The sequence below is a fragment of the Rhinoraja longicauda genome, chromosome 2 (genome assembly GCF_053455715.1).
Source record: "Rhinoraja longicauda isolate Sanriku21f chromosome 2, sRhiLon1.1, whole genome shotgun sequence".
NCBI classification, from domain to species: Eukaryota; Metazoa; Chordata; class Chondrichthyes; order Rajiformes; family Arhynchobatidae; genus Rhinoraja; species Rhinoraja longicauda.
In genome coordinates this window covers 53,386,466-53,404,553 of record NC_135954.1, presented here as the reverse complement: position 1 = coordinate 53,404,553, position 18,088 = coordinate 53,386,466, and the positions used below count along the sequence as shown (strand labels likewise).

The following is an 18,088-nucleotide window of genomic DNA, read 5'->3' as shown; positions in this document are numbered from 1 at the left end:
TTTTTTGTATCCAGTAATAAAGATAATGTAAAGAGAGTGCTTTGGACTGTATAAATGTTATTTGGAATTTTTCACTTATATATCATTGAGTTAACCTTTTCAATACCGATGTTGCCTTGACTGACGAAATAATGAGTTTTGCGGAAATAGCCCATATTTAGAAGTCGATAAGTTTTAAATTTGAACCATGTTTGAAGTTTGGATCAGAGAAAGTGTTGCAGCAGTCACAAAATCAATACAATATACTGTATAGTGTCTGGTGGTTGAATGAAGGTTTGTAAATTTCCTACCCTCTGAAAAAATTCAGCAGTTTTGATGTTTAAACACAAAGGGGGTTTGGTATGCTATAAATAATTTAGCTTTGGCTTTCAACCAAAAATGATTTTTTTTTAAATCCAATGTTGAAGGATGATATTCTCTTTCATGGCAGAATTTTTTTTTTAATGGTATATGGAAAGATGCTAAATCCACAACACATTCATCAATTTTTGGTGTGATCTTTAATTAAGGGCATATATGCAAGTGGATTGAAAGGTGCATTTAAAATGCTATAAACCATTTCACCCTGGTGCTGAAGATTGATTGAAGCCAGATCAATTTTTATTTCAGTGCTAACAGAAGACGTCCAGGTATACTAAGCCTAAAGGAGAAGACCCGTGGTGCAAAGCGTGCAGGCAGTATCGTTGTTAAGTGGGTTAAAGGAATTATAATGCTGTGAATGCTCTTTTGGAGTGGGGTCAATGGCTGTGAACCTCCCTGCTGCTGAAGGAAAAGAACGTTCCCTCTGTGACCAACCTGAGATTATTTAATGCATGCAGAAAGAGGAGAAATATTCTACACTCCAGTATTGATACATCCCTCATATTTGACAAAGCCATTAAAACATATAAATTGAAAAATAAAGACCAAGACTGAAAAAATCAGGTCAACATAATAATGGCAATAGGACCATTTAATTATGTAATTTGCTACTTTAAGCTATTGGCAATTTCACCTCCACTGCGTATCTCACCAAACTAGCTAAAATAATGACTTCCCATTTAATGACTTCCCATTTAATTAGGGTTTACAATGCATTTTAAATTCAGTTTTTCCAATGGTGTTTAGTCAACATTCAGTGATATTGGCTGTGAGTTAAAGCAAAGTTCAAAAAGGGTCCGAAACTTTTATTATGCATTTATTTGCTTAGGTACTGAGCATCATTGGGTCATAAAGTCATACAACGCAGAAACAATTCCTTCGGCCCACCCATCTATGCTGACAATTAAATTCCCATCTCTACTAATCTCCTTAACCAGTACTTGATCCTCACCTTCCATGCCTTGACTGTTCAAATGGTCATCCAGACACTTGCTAGAAATGTTGCTAGAGTCTTTGCTTCCATTGCATTTCCAACTCCAGTATGATTTGTAGTTTTAAAGTGTGAGGTTTTAGAATAGGGAGCACCTTGGCAGAGAACAACCTTGCTTCTGAGTCAGAAGGATGGTTAGTTTAATTTAGTTTAGAGATACAGCGCGGAAACAGGCCCTTCAGACCAACCAGTCCACACCAACCAGTGATCATACATTAACACTATCCTACACACACTAGGGACAATTTTACATTTTATACAATTATACCAAGCCAATTAACCTACAAACCTGTACATCTTTGGAGTGTGAGAGGAAACCAAAGATCTTGGAGAAAACCCAGGCAGTTCACGGAGAGAATGTACATACTTAGTACAGACAGCATCCATAGTTAGGATCGAACTCCATGTCTCTGGCGCTGTAAGGCCATAGCTCCACCGTTACGCCACAGTGCCCTCCGGTATGGGTTAAGAAAGTTTAATTGTCATATGTAGTGAAATGGAACAATTAAATTCTTACTCGCAAGAACATAATAAATAAATAAATAAGAAGATCAATGAATAAAAATATATATAATACAATGCAATTTAAAAAAAACAAAGTCCCTAGTGCAACCAAGACAGTTCAGAGTTTAGTTTGAGTTTGCAGTGGTCAATAGCCTGTGGGTTGTTTGGAAGAAGTTGTTTCTGAACCTGTATGTCACCATTTTCAAGCTCCTGTACCTTTTTCCTGATGGCAAGATTCTCAGAGATGAAATTATATTCCACCAATTGAAGCTTTAAATATGCCCAAAGAATTACTCTTAACAGTTTTGCACTTGGTATAAAAATTCAACCTATATTTACTTCTAGCAATATATCTCAGAAATTGATCTCTCCAGTAACAGTATAAGACCAGAGGTCTTTACACTTCAAAATCATTATCCACCATCAGGCACTCAAACAGTTAATTTACACGTGATAATATAAATTCTTGCCACACAGTGTTTTAGGCTGTGTTATTCCTGATAAGAATCACAGAAAATAATTAAAGGCACAGAGTCAATGTGCTGGAGCACATTAAAAATTAATTGTAGAGGTAAGATTTTTCCCCCCCAACTTTAGTTTAGTTTAGTATATTGTCACATGTACCGAGGTACGTTGTAAAGCTTTATTGTTACATGGTACCCAGTCAGCAGAAAGACTACATGATTACAATCAAGTGTACAGGTGCAGGATAAAGGGAATAACATAAATGCAAGATAAAGTCAAGTAAAGTCCACTTAAAGATAGTCTACAATGACGTAGATGGTCAGGACCACTCTCCAGTGGTGAGAGGATGGTTCAGTTGCCTGATAACAGCTGGGAAGAAACTGTCCCTGATTCTGGAGGTATGTGTTTTCACACTCTTGCCTGATGGGAAAGGGGAGAAGAGGGAGTGTTCGGGGTGAGAATCATCCTTGATTATGCTGGTGTCCTTGCTGTGGCAGTGTGAGGTGTAGATGGAGTTAATGGAAGAGAAGTTGGTTTGCGCAATGGTCTGGGCTGCGTCCACAATTCTCTACAATGTTTTGCGGTCTTGGATGGAGTTGTTCCCAAACCATCCTGTGATATACCCTATGCTGCATCTGAAGAAGTTGGTGAGTGCAGTTAGGGACATACTGAACTTCCTAAGCCTTTTAAGAAAATAAAGTCAGTGCTTTCTTGGCCATTGCATCGATATGGCTAGTCCAGGGGAAGTTGCTGGTGATATTTACTCCTGGGAACTTGGAGGTTTCAACCATCTCTACTTCTTTGATGTCATAAATATATACAGCTTTACTTTCTGAAGTAGATCACTATGTCTTTTCTCTTGCTGACATTGAGAGAAAGGTTGTTGTCTTGACACCAGGTTACAAGTTTCTCAATCTCCTTCCTATACTCTGTCTCATTATTATTTGATATCCAGCCCACTACTGTGGTGTCGTCTGTGAATTTGAAAATTCAGTTGGATTTGTACTTGGCTGCACAGTCATGGGTGTACAAGGAATAAAGAAGGGGGCTGAGAAAAAAATCCCCTCGGAACACCAGTGCTGAGGGTTATCGTAGAGGATGATTTGTCCCCTTTGCTCATTGATTGTGGTCTGTTGGTCAGGAAGTCGAGGATCCAGTTGCAGAGATGAGTGCTGACTCCAAGTTCCACAAGGCCGACATTCAGCCCAATCCCTTATTTGAACTTCAAAGTAGGTTGATGCTTAACAGACTACTCCACTGCACCATTGGAGTCCTATAAATGTGCTCGCAAAAAAAATATGTTCAAGGTCAAAAACTACTAGAAAGCAATGCAAAGAATGCAGAAAATATTCAAAGATAAAGATTTAGTTCTCGTTGTAATGTTGTTCTGGTATCAGATGTTGGTACATTTTTTTAAAAGAATACTGTATATATTTCCTCTTTAAGACTGAGTAAAGTTCTCATTCTGAATGTGCAGTCCTTATGTGTGGTTTATAAAAGGCTGACATTTGTTCTACATCATGTATCAGTGAGCTTGGCGAATTAATCAATTGCACCACAGGTCGACCAGTTGTAATTTACGCTCGTTATCTAAGATTAACGAAAGAAGAAACATTTAACAGGTCAGCAACATCACTGGAGAGTGAAACAAAGTTTATATTTATACTTCTGGGCAAGATCTCATTCGATCAGGAAAACCTTTGAAATGTAACATTTTAACTCAGTACAGAGGCTGTGGAAGGAAATTCAGAAAGTAAAAGAAAACAGAGATAATATAGGAGGCTGAGGATAGAGAAGTCAAAGAGAGAATGATGAGAAGTAAAATGACAAAATATCCTGGAATCATGCTTCCTTATCCTGCAACCTTAGTGCTGCTTCAATGAAGTTCAACAGCAACTCAATACACAATACTTCAGTTTGTGACAAAGTGTTTCCAGACCCTTTCACTGGAAGTAGAATCTCTCCAAACTCTTAAGTACATCGAGTCATTATACTCTTAAGAACAAAGATAATAGCATGTGATTCGGTACAATTTCAATAGCTCTTGAGGACCTCCTGCAGGGGGCCAGTAGCATGTGTACTCTGCAGACAGTGGTGTTTGTTCACAAAGCTGTCCTTTTAAACTCAAAACTGATTACTGCATGCAATTAGAACAGTTTTATCTTTTTGTATTGATGGATATCATTTGTATTATTGCTTATCACATAATTCTATAATTCCTGAATAATCCCTAACTACATTGACTACGCATCATCTCTTTTCAGCCATTGATCTCAAAGGTCAACCACCAATCTCTTGCATCCCCCAACCACCAAAGCTAGCGCCCATCTAATAGCAGATCTTGTTCGCTTGCCCACTATCAAGTCCACCTGCCTACTGATCCCACAGATCCATAATTCCTGGGAAAACTTCTACTTAACAACTGGACGCATACTTGATTTTCTTTGCCCAAAAGAAACTCTCCTTGGTATCACATATTTCCTTTGGCTTGTTGCTCTATTGCATTTTCAGGGCAGGCCCATGCATAAAACATTTGGTAGCAAACTGCAAAACAGATGTATAACCTTCCTTGGAGGCACCGACCAAATTGCTTTTATTTCATTGCTTTTGCTGGGATATGCTGCCAAAGACAAATTAGTTTTCTACAATTGTGATTCTCCTTATATCTGATTTAATTAGTTTAAAGTTTTATGGGATGGCCTAAAGTTGGAGAAGGGCGATATAATTTCCAGTCTTTTTTTACATCCGAACGATTTTATTTTGGTAATTTGTTGCTACCATTTCCAATTTATCACATACACTGCATAGGAAGGAACTGCAGATGCTGGTTTACACCAAAGATAGACACAAAATGCTGGAGTAACTCAGCGGGACAGGCAGCTTCTCTGGATAGAAGGAATGGGTCTGAAGATGGGTCTCGACCCGAAACGCATCCATTCATTCTATCCAGAGATGCTGCCTGTCCCGCTGAGTTACTCCAGCATTTTGTGTCTATCACATACATTGTTCAGGTAAATGAGAGTCTATTTTCAGTACAAGACAGCTCTTAAACAATCAACCACTCATCGTGAGTCTGATAGTCTGAATAAATAGGAAAATGTGAACAGTATGTTTTGGTGAAATAAATAAGTCAAATTAATTTTAAGTTGAAATTAATTTATTATTCGGTTTTAACATTTTGTCATTAAATATCCAGTCAGGCCTTTTTGTGAATCTTACAGTATTTTTAAATTATTTCCTGTTAGGTACTTCATTGAACATGCTGATGAAGCAGAGGGGTATTTCAGCATCGATCCTAACAGTGGGGTTATTAAGACCACAAAGGAACTTGATAGAGAAGACGCACTTTGGCACAACATCACAGTCATTGCATCAGAACTTGGTAAGTATATGCATGAATGCGTTTTACTATTTTAATTACAGTAAACTCTTGCTATAACAGACCACATGGAGGGAGATGGTGTCCGTTATTAACATTTGTCCGTTATAACTGAATAAGTAGGTTAATATGTACAGTACTATTGTTAAAAACAGCCAATAGACATCACTGCACAATAAACAGTAAAGGACACAAAATACTCATTGCCTTGGGAAGGCACCATGGTAGAGTTGCTACCTTACAGCACCAGAGACCCAAGTTCGATCCTGACCTTGGGTGCTCCTCGTGGCAGCGTGGGTTTCTAATGGGTGCGCTGGTTTGCTCCCGCGTTGTGGAGACATGCAAGTTTGTGGTTTGGTTGGCTTCTGTGCGATGTGTGTGTCACTGGTGGAGATGCTGCCTCACGGCACCGGAGGCCTGGATTTGATCCATGTGGGATTTCTCTGGGTGCTCCAGTGCACTGGCCTTATCTTTCACACTGTGAGTTGTCGCTGGTGTGTGAAGTTGAGCTGGTGAGCCACAGCTTCCAGGGGCGGTGGGTGATCGGGGGGGGGGAGTTGGGGGAACCTGAGGTTTGGGGTCAGCTCAGGTCTCTGGCATAGTAGGTCTTCCAGCAGTTCATGGAGGCCAGTTATGTCATTGTCGTAGGGTAAAAGAAAATTTCGGCAATCTGATTTGACTTTGACAGTCGCCGGCAGTCGCCTAAAAAATCGCCTAAGTGGGACACGCCCTTTAAATGGCCTCCATTTTGCCATGTTGCCCTCCCAATTGGTTGGCCTGTTGCAAGTACTTCCATTTGAATGTGAATATTGATGTATACATTAACATTAATTTGAAATTCAACTTTTTTACATTCTCTGATTTATTTTAAGCTATCAAAAATATTGGTGATAATTTCAGCTTAACTTAGTTGCTGGAAATTGAAGGAATTAGACCAACTACTCGTTTTAGTGCCCCTCTAATTTTCAGATCCATTAGCTTTGATTTACCAGTCTAATATACACCATTGAAACACATTTGTCAACCAATTAAACACATGGTCCTTTTCAGTTCTTTCATATGGGAAATAAATTTGTGTTTTATAATGCTCATAAAAAGAGGAAAATATTAAACATGAAATTCAGTTGGACTTAGCATTCCTTTATAACATATAATGCTATTAATTAAAATGTTGGAAACATATATAAAGTCATGGTCAATATCTTTTGCATCTGCAGTTGGTAGTTCCCTCATGAACTTTGTGCTATTTTTTAAATATCTAGTCAATTCCCATGTTTATCTATATTGGGGGCAATTCAAATTCTCCTTTGAAAGTGTGTCATATTGTCCCCTATTTAAGCTCATATTAATGTTATTATTGCACTCTGTATGTAATCTTGCAGTCATTTTGATATGGAAATTAAGACTATATATGTTTTTTTTAATTTATTTCATAGACAACCCATCTCAGATTACTCAAGTTCCAGTTGCTATTCAAGTTCTTGATTTTAATGATAATGCTCCAGAGATTGTGAAGGATTATGACACAATCCTTTGTGAAAATGCCAAAGCTGGTCAGGTATGCCAGAAATATTTTCATTTGCAATAATTGTATTAGATCAATGGTATTATGATTTATGATATGGAAAGTGGCTAACAGCTCGATCATGTGAATATAATAAATATTATAGGCTAGAACGTCATCCCTGGTCAATAGCACCAATCGTCTATGTAATGATTACTGATTTTCTGTTCTGCTTCTGAAATAGCTAAAATATCCCAGTGGCTCCAGCGGAACCACATTTTGTAAGCAGTGTTAAATGCCAATATCTAGTTTGTTTCGAGCAATCTATCATAAATGAAATTTTCAGGAGGAATCTCAAAATGTGTTCCGTGCCTTGTGTAGTTTTCAAATTAGGTGTAAAAATAACATGCTTCAGTTTTCTGAAATAAATCATGTAATATTTTTTGTAAAATCATATAAGGAAGAACTTATCAGGCGCATTAAGATTCACATTAAGCACAAGCCAGATTTACCGAATGTATATCTTTTTTTTCCTTTTATAGGTTATCGAGACAGTAAGTGCAACAGACAAGGACGACTTTGCAAATGGACCACGATTTCACTTCTCCCTTGTAGATACCTTCCTGCCAAACCCAAATTTTACTCTGCGGGATAACCAAGGTAATTATCCACATTCAGAATATAAGTGACGTGAAAATACGTTCAGAAAAGTGTTCCGATAAAACGTTACCACGCTCTGAACTGAATTGCTACTTTTGCTCACTAGGTTGCACTCTGCCGATCTTAAAAACAGGATGGTTTAAGTTGTGCAAACACAAAGGGTCACTTTCCTAAAAATTTGAAATACAAACAGAACTTGGCAACAATACTCAGCAGGTCAGGTAATATTTGAGAAGGAAGAATCAGTCTTAATACAACTTGTCAATAAACATTTTGTCAGGATGGGCAATAGTAAAAAGGATACGGAGGAAGTTGGGGATGGAATGGGAGCATAGGGTTGGAGAACAAATTGGAAAGCTTATGTGTAGGGATGAACTGCAGATGCTGGTTTAAACCGAAGATAGACACAAAATGCTGGAGTAACTCAGCCGGACAGGCAGCATTTCTAGAGAGAAGGAATGGGTGACGTTTTGGGTCAAGACCCTTCTTCAGACTAGGCATTTCGGGTCGAGACCCTTCTTTTCTCCAGAGAGGCTGCCTGTCCCGCTGAGTTACTCTGACATTTTGTGTCTATCTTAGAAAGTTTATGATGGGAAGGAAAAGGTAAGAGAATGAATGACAAAGAGAATGATTGTGCAAAAAGACTGACGATGATAATAGGACAAGAAGCAGCAAGTCATATATCTGAAATGTTAACTCTTTCTTTCTCAACAAATGCAGAATATTTCCAACATTTTTTGTTATATTCCAGCTTTCAGCATTTGGAGCTGTTTTAACTTTTTAAACAAACATTGTGTCTGCGGGACATATTAACTGGAACGGCAAAAATATTATTTGAAATCTTTTTGCAAAATCAATTTGAGGGGATGTGAGGACATTTTTGGGGAGGAAGAGTTTAGATTGGAGTTCGGGCATTTCAATGGTTGAGCAGGCTTGTTGGGGAAATGACCGCATTCCTGCTCCTATATTTAATGTTCTTGTGGGTTTTTTTTATGTTTCTTTTCCAAGTACTACTTATGCAGGAGATTTTACTTTGATCTGGTGAAAGTATGTTCCTCATTGTGGAACCCTTCAATGTCCTGCTTACTTATAGTTTCAAGATTGTTTCTCTTTCTCTTCCATTTTAATTGGCTCTATAACTTCTGCAAAGGGTGACAGGTAACTTGAGGCCCCCACTGTTAAATTGGTGTTCATGTAGTTGCTCGTTGTTTCTCCAGTCTGTCATTGACATCCAGAAAGCATGACAGAAACATAAAGTTACATTTCAAAAACTGGTCAAAGTAATTGGAAGTCACAACTCTGGCATTTTAAGTCAGTTCATAAGCTAATTAGGAATGTAGAGTTATGCAAACAATTTAGAAATCAGTAAATTCACGTATTAATATTTGAAGAAACAAAAACTGAATTCATTTTCAAATGTGCTGATTTAGCTGAAACTCGCTTATTTTGCTTGGTTAACTGACTAATTGTAGAAATAGTGATTTATTATTTTGAAGACAAGTTCATGAATTAATTAAACATGCATGTTCTTTGGTTGATAAGGGAAGATAATTTTCTAGTAATATGCTTTCTGAAAATCATCCATTTGAATTGATTTACCTTTGTATAGGTGATTAAATTTGCCACAACTGATAAATTCAAGCAACATAACATTGACACTATTTCTGCTTCAACTCACATTTCACGTATTTTCAAAGAATCAAAGCAATGCCGGCCATAAAGTCTTTGAAGTTAACCTCAGGAATATTAACATATAAATACTTTGTACCTATGATTTTAATATAGATTGTTACACTATTTATTATGAATATATTATCCACTGCATTACAAAACTGCAATAGAATTTCATGTCATATTTTAATTAAATAATTTTTTAGATGTCAATATTTTAATTTACATGCACTGTCATATTTATGGATCTGTCAATGCTTGGGAACATTCGTTCTTTGATTTACAAAACCAAAATATATTGAAGTGAATAATCCCTTTGATCCAAATTGTGAATGAATAACGGAGTGAATTTAGGAAACATTTGATCACAAAAATATACTGTAGCAAGTACATCAAAGAATAGTAACATATATGTGAAAATGATAGGCAAATAATTGTATCAGAGAAATTGGTGGAAGGCAGAGAAGAAGATTATTCAACCAATCATGACTATGTTGAGAACAAAGCACAAGAAATAAATTGGAACTCTTTTTCCAAGTGATAGTCCATTGTATAATAGACAATAGACAATAGGTGCAGGAGTAGGCCATTCGGCCCTTCGAGCCAGCACCACCATTCAATGTGATCATGGCTGATCATTCTCAATCAGTACCCCGTTCCTGCCTTCACCCCATACCCCCTGACTCCGCTATCCTTAAGAGCTTTATAATAGATAATATATTTATACAATATATTTAGACAATATATAATAGACAGTATATTTTATATCTATTATTGATCAATTTTTATAAACCATTGGGCATCTAGTTAGGTCACAGATCAGCCATCATCAAATGGCAGAACGGGCTTGAGGGATTATATGACCACTTCCTGTCCCTATGCTTCTGTGATAGGCCATAGAGTCGTATAACACAAAAACAGACCGTTCAGCCCACCATGTCCTTGCCATCCCTTGTAACTATCTACATTAATCCCATTTGCCCATATTAGGTCCATAGAAGGATCTCGACTCAAAACGTCACCCGAAACGACCCTTCTCTCCAGAGATGCTGCCTGTCCGGCTGAGTTACTCCAGCATTTGTATCTATCTTCAGTGTAAACCAGCATCTGCAGTTCCTTCCTACACCACAGCCTTCTCTGCTATGCTAATTCGTGATCTTGTCTGGATACTTCTTAAATGTTGTGAACTCTCCACCATGACTTCTGGCACCACATTTCCAAACTCCAACCATCGTCTATGAAAAAATCCCCTTCAGATCCTCTTTAAACCACCTACTACTTACCGTGAACCTATATTCTCTTGCCATAAGTACCCCCACCAGGGGAAAAAGATTTATACTCTCAACCCTAACTTTTACCCTCATAATTTTGTACTTGTCTATATGATCATAACTCAGCTTCCTCAGCTCCAGGGAAAACAAAGCTATTCAGTCTAGTATCTCCTTATAACTAAAATACTCCAATCCAGGTGCATTTCCTCCGCACTCTATCCTGTGTGGCCTACAAGTGGCCTAACCATATTTTTTATATGTCACAGTTTTTATATTTGACACTACAGCCAATGAGGCTAATATTCCTTATGCCTTCATCATCTTACCCACCTGTGCTCCCTTTTTCAAGGATGTATAGATTTTTACCGCAAGGTCCCTCTTTTCATCAACACACCCTGGCCCAACCATGAACTATGGACATACCATGTCCACCAGAAATGCATCACCTAACACTTTCAGGATTAAATTCCACGTTCCATACGTCCAGCAACTTTTCAGCTGATCTATATGCTGCTGTAGACCAATTATCTACAACACCATCCATTTCTGTTTCGTCAAAAAATTCACTTACCATGCCTGCTACTTTTATATCCGATCGTGAATACTATCACAAACATCTAAGGTTCCTGAACCAGTCCTTGTACACCGCTGGTCAGATAATTCAAATCAGAATAGCAACCAGTGAATCTGATATAATTGGTGGGTTAGTTACTGGAGGGAATTCTGAGGAGCAGGATCTACCAGCATTTGGATGTGCAATGTCTGATTAAAGATAGTCAGCATGGCTTTGAGTGTGGGAAATCATGTCTCAGAAATATGATAGAATTTCGAAAAGGTCACCATCAGGATTGACGAGGCAGGGCAGTAAACATTGTCAACATGTACTTTCGAAAACCCTTGACAAGGTCCTGCATGGCAAGCTGACCCAGGTTAGAACACAGGGGATCCAGGTGAGTGAGCCAACTACATTAAAAATTAGCTTGGTGGAAGGTCAGAGGGTGATAGTGGAAGGTTATTTCTCTGGAGGCCTATGATCAATGGTGTGTTGCAGAGATCTGAGCTGAATCCTCTGTTGTTTGTCATCAAAATTAAAGATTTGAATGACAATATAATTAATGCGATTAATAAATAAGCATGTTGGTAGTATAGTGCATAGTGAGGAAGGCTGTCGCAGTTTTCAAAAGCATCTGGATCCACAAGGGAAGTAAGCGAAGGAAAGGAAAATAGAATGTATCTATAACAAGTGTGAGGTGATGCATTTTAGTAAGTTAACTCAGGGTAAAACTGCACAACAAAAGATAGGGCTCTGGAGAATGTGAGAGTAGCACAAACCAACCTGCCTGCCAAGATATTTGTTTCCTCTGCAATTCAGGTGCAACCCATCCCTCTTGTGCATGTCTCCTCTTCCCAGAAAGAGATCCCAATGGTCCTAAAATCGGAATTGCTGCCCAGTGCACCAATTTCTCAGCCATGCATTCACCTGTCCCATCTCCCTGTTCTTACCCTCGCTAGCATGTGGCACTGGGAGCAATCTGGAGATTACTAACCTCGAGGTCCTGCTTTTTAACTTTTTGCCCAACTCCCTGTATACACACTGCAGGACATGTACGGGTATGAGTGTCAGGGTTACGGGTGTCAGGGGTTATGGGGAGAAGGCAGGAGAATGAAGTTAAGAGGGAGTGATAGATCAGCCATGATTGAATGGCTGAGTTGAGTTGATGGTCCAAATAGCCTGTGGTTCAGGTTGAGTCATCAGCGTGAGGAGGGATTTTGTCCCAATAACACAAAAACGCAGATACTCTAATTGAAAAAAACATAATTGTTTGGTTTATGATTTTCCACACTTTACTGCTGCAAATGTTATAAGAACATTTTTGCTGTTTAATGCACTGTAATGCTTCAATGTGTTTAAAACATTGATAGTACAAGCAAATCCTTTAAAATGAATTATGTTTTTAATTAACTTGTGTTATACTTGTTGTTACAGACAGCACAGCCAACATTATGATACGGCGCATAAAATTCAGTCGGCACCTACAGGAAGTGTACCAGCTACCAATCGTGGTTTCGGACAGCGGGAGTCCCATTCTGAGCAGCACCAGTACTCTTACTGTTAGGGTGTGTGCTTGTGAGAGGAATGGCAAAGTTCGTACATGCAGCACTGAAGCATATCTCTCTGCAGCTGGTTTGAGCACTGGTGCATTGATAGCCATTCTACTCTGCATTGTCATCCTGTTGGGTAAGCCTTACGTAGAAGAAAATAACAATATTAACTCAATGAAAGTAAACTTGTTCCAGATGTGTTGGGTCTGTGGGATAAAAGAGCAGCACAAATTGGATGATAATGAACTGGCAACTTGTTTCTTAGTCCCTCAGAAATAACAGTAGGAAACAAATGGCTGATTGGCTCTGTCTAACGTGAATTTCACTCTAACATTTTAGAGCAGAACAATAATCCATTGCATTAAGAGGTTGAAATCAGCGTACATTTTTGTACAATCTTATTTTTCATAATCCAGTCTTTCAAATGATAACTTCTGTTTGTTTCTGTTTACGGACCTACAAAGAGACACGCACACTCGCTGTCTGTGTGCAGCTTGTATATTCTCCCTGTGACAGTGTGGATTTCTGCATATGCTCCAGTTTCCTCCTACATTGCAAAGATGTAAGAATTATTAGGTTTATTAACCATTTTAAATTGTCCACTCATGCATAGGTAAGTAATAGAATGGAATTTTTACCGCAGGAGCAATAATAAATGGTAGTAATAGAATGGGAAGAATTAAAAATATTAGTCTAAATAGATGCTTAATAGCCAGTGACAATATGCCAGTTCATTATCATCTATTATGTGCTACTTACATTTTCGATGACTATTTTTGTACTGCATCTCCCTATAACTTTGTGTCACATCCACACAAAGAAACAGCAAGAAAATAAAAATGGAATGCAGCAATCTTCAAATATATTTTTAACTTTTATACTTTTAACTCCAAAGACGTACAGGTTTGTAGGTTAATTGGCTTGATAAAAGTAAATATTGTCCCTAGTGTGTGTAGGATAGTGTTAATGTGTGGGGTTCGCTGGTCGGCGCAGATGGCCTGTTTACCGCTGTATCTCTAAACTAATCTAAATTTATTATATCTGTGTTTTTTCCTTGTTTCAATCATTTTTGTGTCAATTTCTTACTGGCTCAGAAAACTCTTTTAAATATCAAATCAAAACCTTATTGTTAAAGAAGACACTCAAAATAAAAAAATAGAAAAGTGAAGAAAGGGCAGTGGAGCTAGAATGCATTACACTCAGGTCCACATGTCTGTCAATGTGCACTTGAAAACTGGGTCCAGCAGCCAATATAAACAGGAGAAACTGAATGATCTGACATCCATACTTATGATGTGTTCATAATTGAATGGTGAATTTCTTCCAGTCACTCCTAGTTGATATTGCAATAATTCATGACAATTTTATTGTACACTCATTCTTTTAATACTTCAGGAACCATAAAGTCATCCTTTACAACTGAACAACAGTTTATTTAGATCTGCAATGAACTGACGACTATTAGGTTGAACCAAGTAAATCCAGGTCAACATCTTGGGCCAGGTGCTTAAATATCCAAGGCCAAGTGGCGTTGCTGTGGTGCTTTATGAAGTGCAGAGTGGACCATGATCGCTGACGGGATTGCAGATGGTAACAAGAAAACCCCACCCATGGGCTACTCAGGTGTCCATTTGACATCTTTGCTGCCAAAATGTCTCTGATCTTCAGATACTTGGAAAATTTCTAAAAAATTAAACAATATGACTGGAAATAAACATAGTGCAGAGAACCACACATTGTGTATCTTTATTTTGTTCGAGAGCAAAAATAGTTAAACTCCGACTCATTCGAATTCCAGACTCCCACTCCCGGGCCCGCGCCCGCGCCCCAACCGTGTGATTGGTCGGCCCAGATCGGGTGAGAGTTCGAGCTCGACCATCGAAGATTCGAGAGTTCCATCCAGTGGCTTGGCCACCAGATGGCGCTGCATGACCCCCCCACACAGAACCGGAGCAATGGAGGCGAGTAAGTTTACGAGTGAGGCAGGCTGAACTCGTGTACACGTCTCCCGTGCTCGGGGTCACAACCGGCAGAGTTGTGGGCGGGTGCGGTCGTAACGGCAGACGCCCTCTACAGCGGGGCTGTGCCACCTGCACTGGCTGTTCAATGTCCAAATGCGCCGGCTTAACACGATCCACGGAAACAGTCTCTTGCCTGCCGCCCATGCTGATTACAAGAGTCGAGGTGCCGTGCTGCAGCACCTGGAAAGGTCCCTCATAAGGCCTTTGCAGTGGTGCGTGGTGAGAATCGCGGCGAACAAAAACATACTGGCAGTTTGTGAGGGCCGGTGGTTTGTACGTGGGGGCGAGTCCATGGTGGGATGTCGGGACGGGAGAGAGCGTGCCCACCTTCTCCCGGAGGCCTGTCTGCATGGTCGAGGGTGGTTCCTGATGTCCATGTGCTGCCGGGATGAAGTCCCCTGGGACCGTAAGCGGGGCGCTGTACACCAACTCGGCCGAGGAAGTTGCCAGATCCTCCTTTGGGGCAGTGCGTATTCCCAGCAGTACCCACGGCAACTTGTCCATCCAGTCCGGGCGTGTGAGCCGTGCCTTTAAGGATGCCTTCAGGTGACGGTGAAACTGCTCCACTAGGCCGTTGGCTTCGGGTGGTAGGCCGTAGTGTGGTGCAGCTGAGCGTCGAAGCTGACCACAATTCGGAGGTGAACTGCACACCTCTGTCAGAGATGTCCAGCGGCACACCAAAACGGGCGATCCAATGGGCAGTGAGGGCAGGTGCACACGTCGCAGCAGAGGTATCTGAGAGTGGGACGGCTTCCGGCCATCTCCTGAATCATTCCACGATGGTGAGCAGGTGGGTGACACCTCTGGATGGAGGCAGCGGTCCCATGATGTCGACGTGGATGTGGTCGAAACGCCGGTGTGGCAGGTTGAAATTCAGCAACGCCGCCTGGGTGTGACTCTGAACCTTTGAAGTCTGACATGGGATGCATGCCCTGGCCCAGTTGCCGACCTGCTTGCACAACCCGTGCCACATGAACCTGGCCGCCACCAGAGCCATTGTTACCCGTACGGAAGGGTGAGCCAAATCAGGAATCATGTCGAAAATTCGGCGGCGCCAATCTGCGGGGATGATGGTTCTCGGCTGTCTTGTGGATACGTCGCAAAGGAGCATGGTGTCAGTGAGCCCGAAATGCACATCCTCCAACAACAGGCCTGAGATGGCGGTGCGGTAGGCGAGTATCTCCACATCCTCTCACTGTGCGGCCGCCAGGGCCGTGTAGTTGACTGCTGGTGCCAAAGCATGGATGACATTGATGGCGGTGCTGGACAACGCATCTGCAACCCGGTTGCTCTTGCCCGCGATGTGCTGAACGCAAGTCCTGTACTCAGAGATGTAGGCCAAGTGACGCTGCTGCCGGGATGACCAGGGATCAGACACCTTCGCAAAGGTAAACATGAGTGGCTTGTGATCAGTGAAAGCCGTGAAATCCCTGTCCTCGAGGAAGTAGCGGAAATGCCGGATGGCCAGGTAGAGCGCAAGGAGCTCTCGGTCAAAAGCGCTGTACTTCTGCTCGGCCAGTCACAGGTGATGACTGAAAAAGGCAAGGGGCCACCAGCTACCATCGATCAGCTGTTCCAGCACTCTGGCCATGGCTGTGCCAGATGCGTCAACCGTAAGAGCGGTCGACGCGTTGGCCCATGGATGGACCAGCATCGTCGCCTTTGCCAGTGCCTCTTTGGCATCGTGATCCTGATGACTGCTGGCATGAAACGGTGATAGAAATTCACCATGCCGATGAACTCTTGGAGTCCCCTCACCGTAGAGTGTTTGGGAAACTGGCGGATGGCCTCAACCTTGGTCGGGAGCGGGACTGCACCGTGCCGATTGATGTGGTGGCTGAGGAAACTGATGGAAGGGAGGCCAAACTGACACTTAGCAAGGTTAATAGCCAGGCCATGCTTGCTAAGCCACAGGCAGAGCAGCCGGAGGTGTATGCGGTGCTCCAGGCGAGAGCAGCTGACGACGATGATGTCATCAAGGTAAATGAACAGGAAATCCAGCTCGCGGCCCACCATGTCCATCAGCCGTTGGAAAACCTGAGCGGCGATTTTGAGGCCAAAAGGCATCCATAGGAACTCGAAGAGCCCAAAGGGGGTGATGATAGCCGTCTTGGGGATGTCATCCGGGTGGACGGGAATTTGATGGTAGCCACGTACCAGGTCGATTTTTAATAAAAATCGTGGCGCCGACCAAATGGGCCGTAAAGTCCTGGATGTGAGGGACAGGGTACCGGTCGGCCGTTGTGACATCGTTGAGATGCCGGTAGTCCCCACTGGGCTTCCAGCCCCCAGACGCTTTGGGGACAATGTGAAGCAGAGATGCCCAGGGGCTATCTGAGTGGCGCACATTGCCCATTTCCTCCATCCTGCAGAACTTGTCCTTGGCCTGTTGGAGCTTGTCGGGGGAGAGCCTGCATGCGCGTGCATGGAGTGGCGGTCCGGTGGTGGGAATATGGTGCTCTAACCATGCTTGGGGCTGGCCGTTGTGAACGGGGGGGGGGGTTAGGATGTCAGGAAAATCGGCCAAGACGCGGACGTATTCATTATCGGAGGACGTCACGGAACCGAGATGCGGTGCAGTCAGTCAGCGTGGCGCAAGGCAATTGGCTCGAACGTCTCAGAATGGACGAGTCGTTGTCCCTTCACGTCGACCAGCAGGGAATGTGCCCAGAGGAAATCGGCGCCCAGCAACGTTTGGGATACGTCGGCAATAGTGAAAGGCCAGGTGAAGTGACAGGAGTCGAAAGTGAGTGGGACCGTGCGGACTCCGTACGTCCATATGTTGGTGCCATTGACGGCAGCCAGAGAAGGTTCCCTCTTACTGGAACAAGTGTCGGCTCCCGATGGGGGCAAAACGCTGACCTCTGCTCCCGTGTCCACCAGAAAACGCCGCCCTGAATGACAGTCCCAGGTGTAGAGGAGGCGATGCTTCTGGCCAGTCGCAGTAGCCACCACTGGCGGCCGGCCGAGGCGTTTCCCAGATGTGTGCAGGGTGATCGGCATCGGCGGGCTTCGGAACCCCACCTATGGTACTTTTGCTGGCATTGCTCATGTCCAGCTTCACCGCTGCACCTTCAGTGGAGGCTGGGACCGGCCACTTGACCCGCCGAGGCCACGCCGCCACCCGGCTGATGGTGGCTCCACCCTGCTGTTTTTGCC

General features: G+C 41.9%; 1 protein-coding gene across 3 annotated transcripts in view; it reads left to right on the top strand.

Annotated features, from left to right (window-relative positions):
• LOC144604692 (cadherin-18-like) overlaps window positions 1-18,088 on the top strand; it is a 581,989-nt gene that overhangs the window by 540,011 nt on the left and 23,890 nt on the right. For all 3 annotated transcript variants that reach the window (XM_078419341.1, XM_078419347.1, XM_078419355.1), the window contains 4 exons: window positions 5,566-5,702; window positions 7,136-7,257; window positions 7,746-7,863; window positions 12,793-13,044. In XM_078419341.1, coding sequence (XP_078275467.1) covers window positions 5,566-5,702; window positions 7,136-7,257; window positions 7,746-7,863; window positions 12,793-13,044 — 629 coding nt within the window. The remainder of the gene's footprint in view (window positions 1-5,565; window positions 5,703-7,135; window positions 7,258-7,745; window positions 7,864-12,792; window positions 13,045-18,088) is intronic.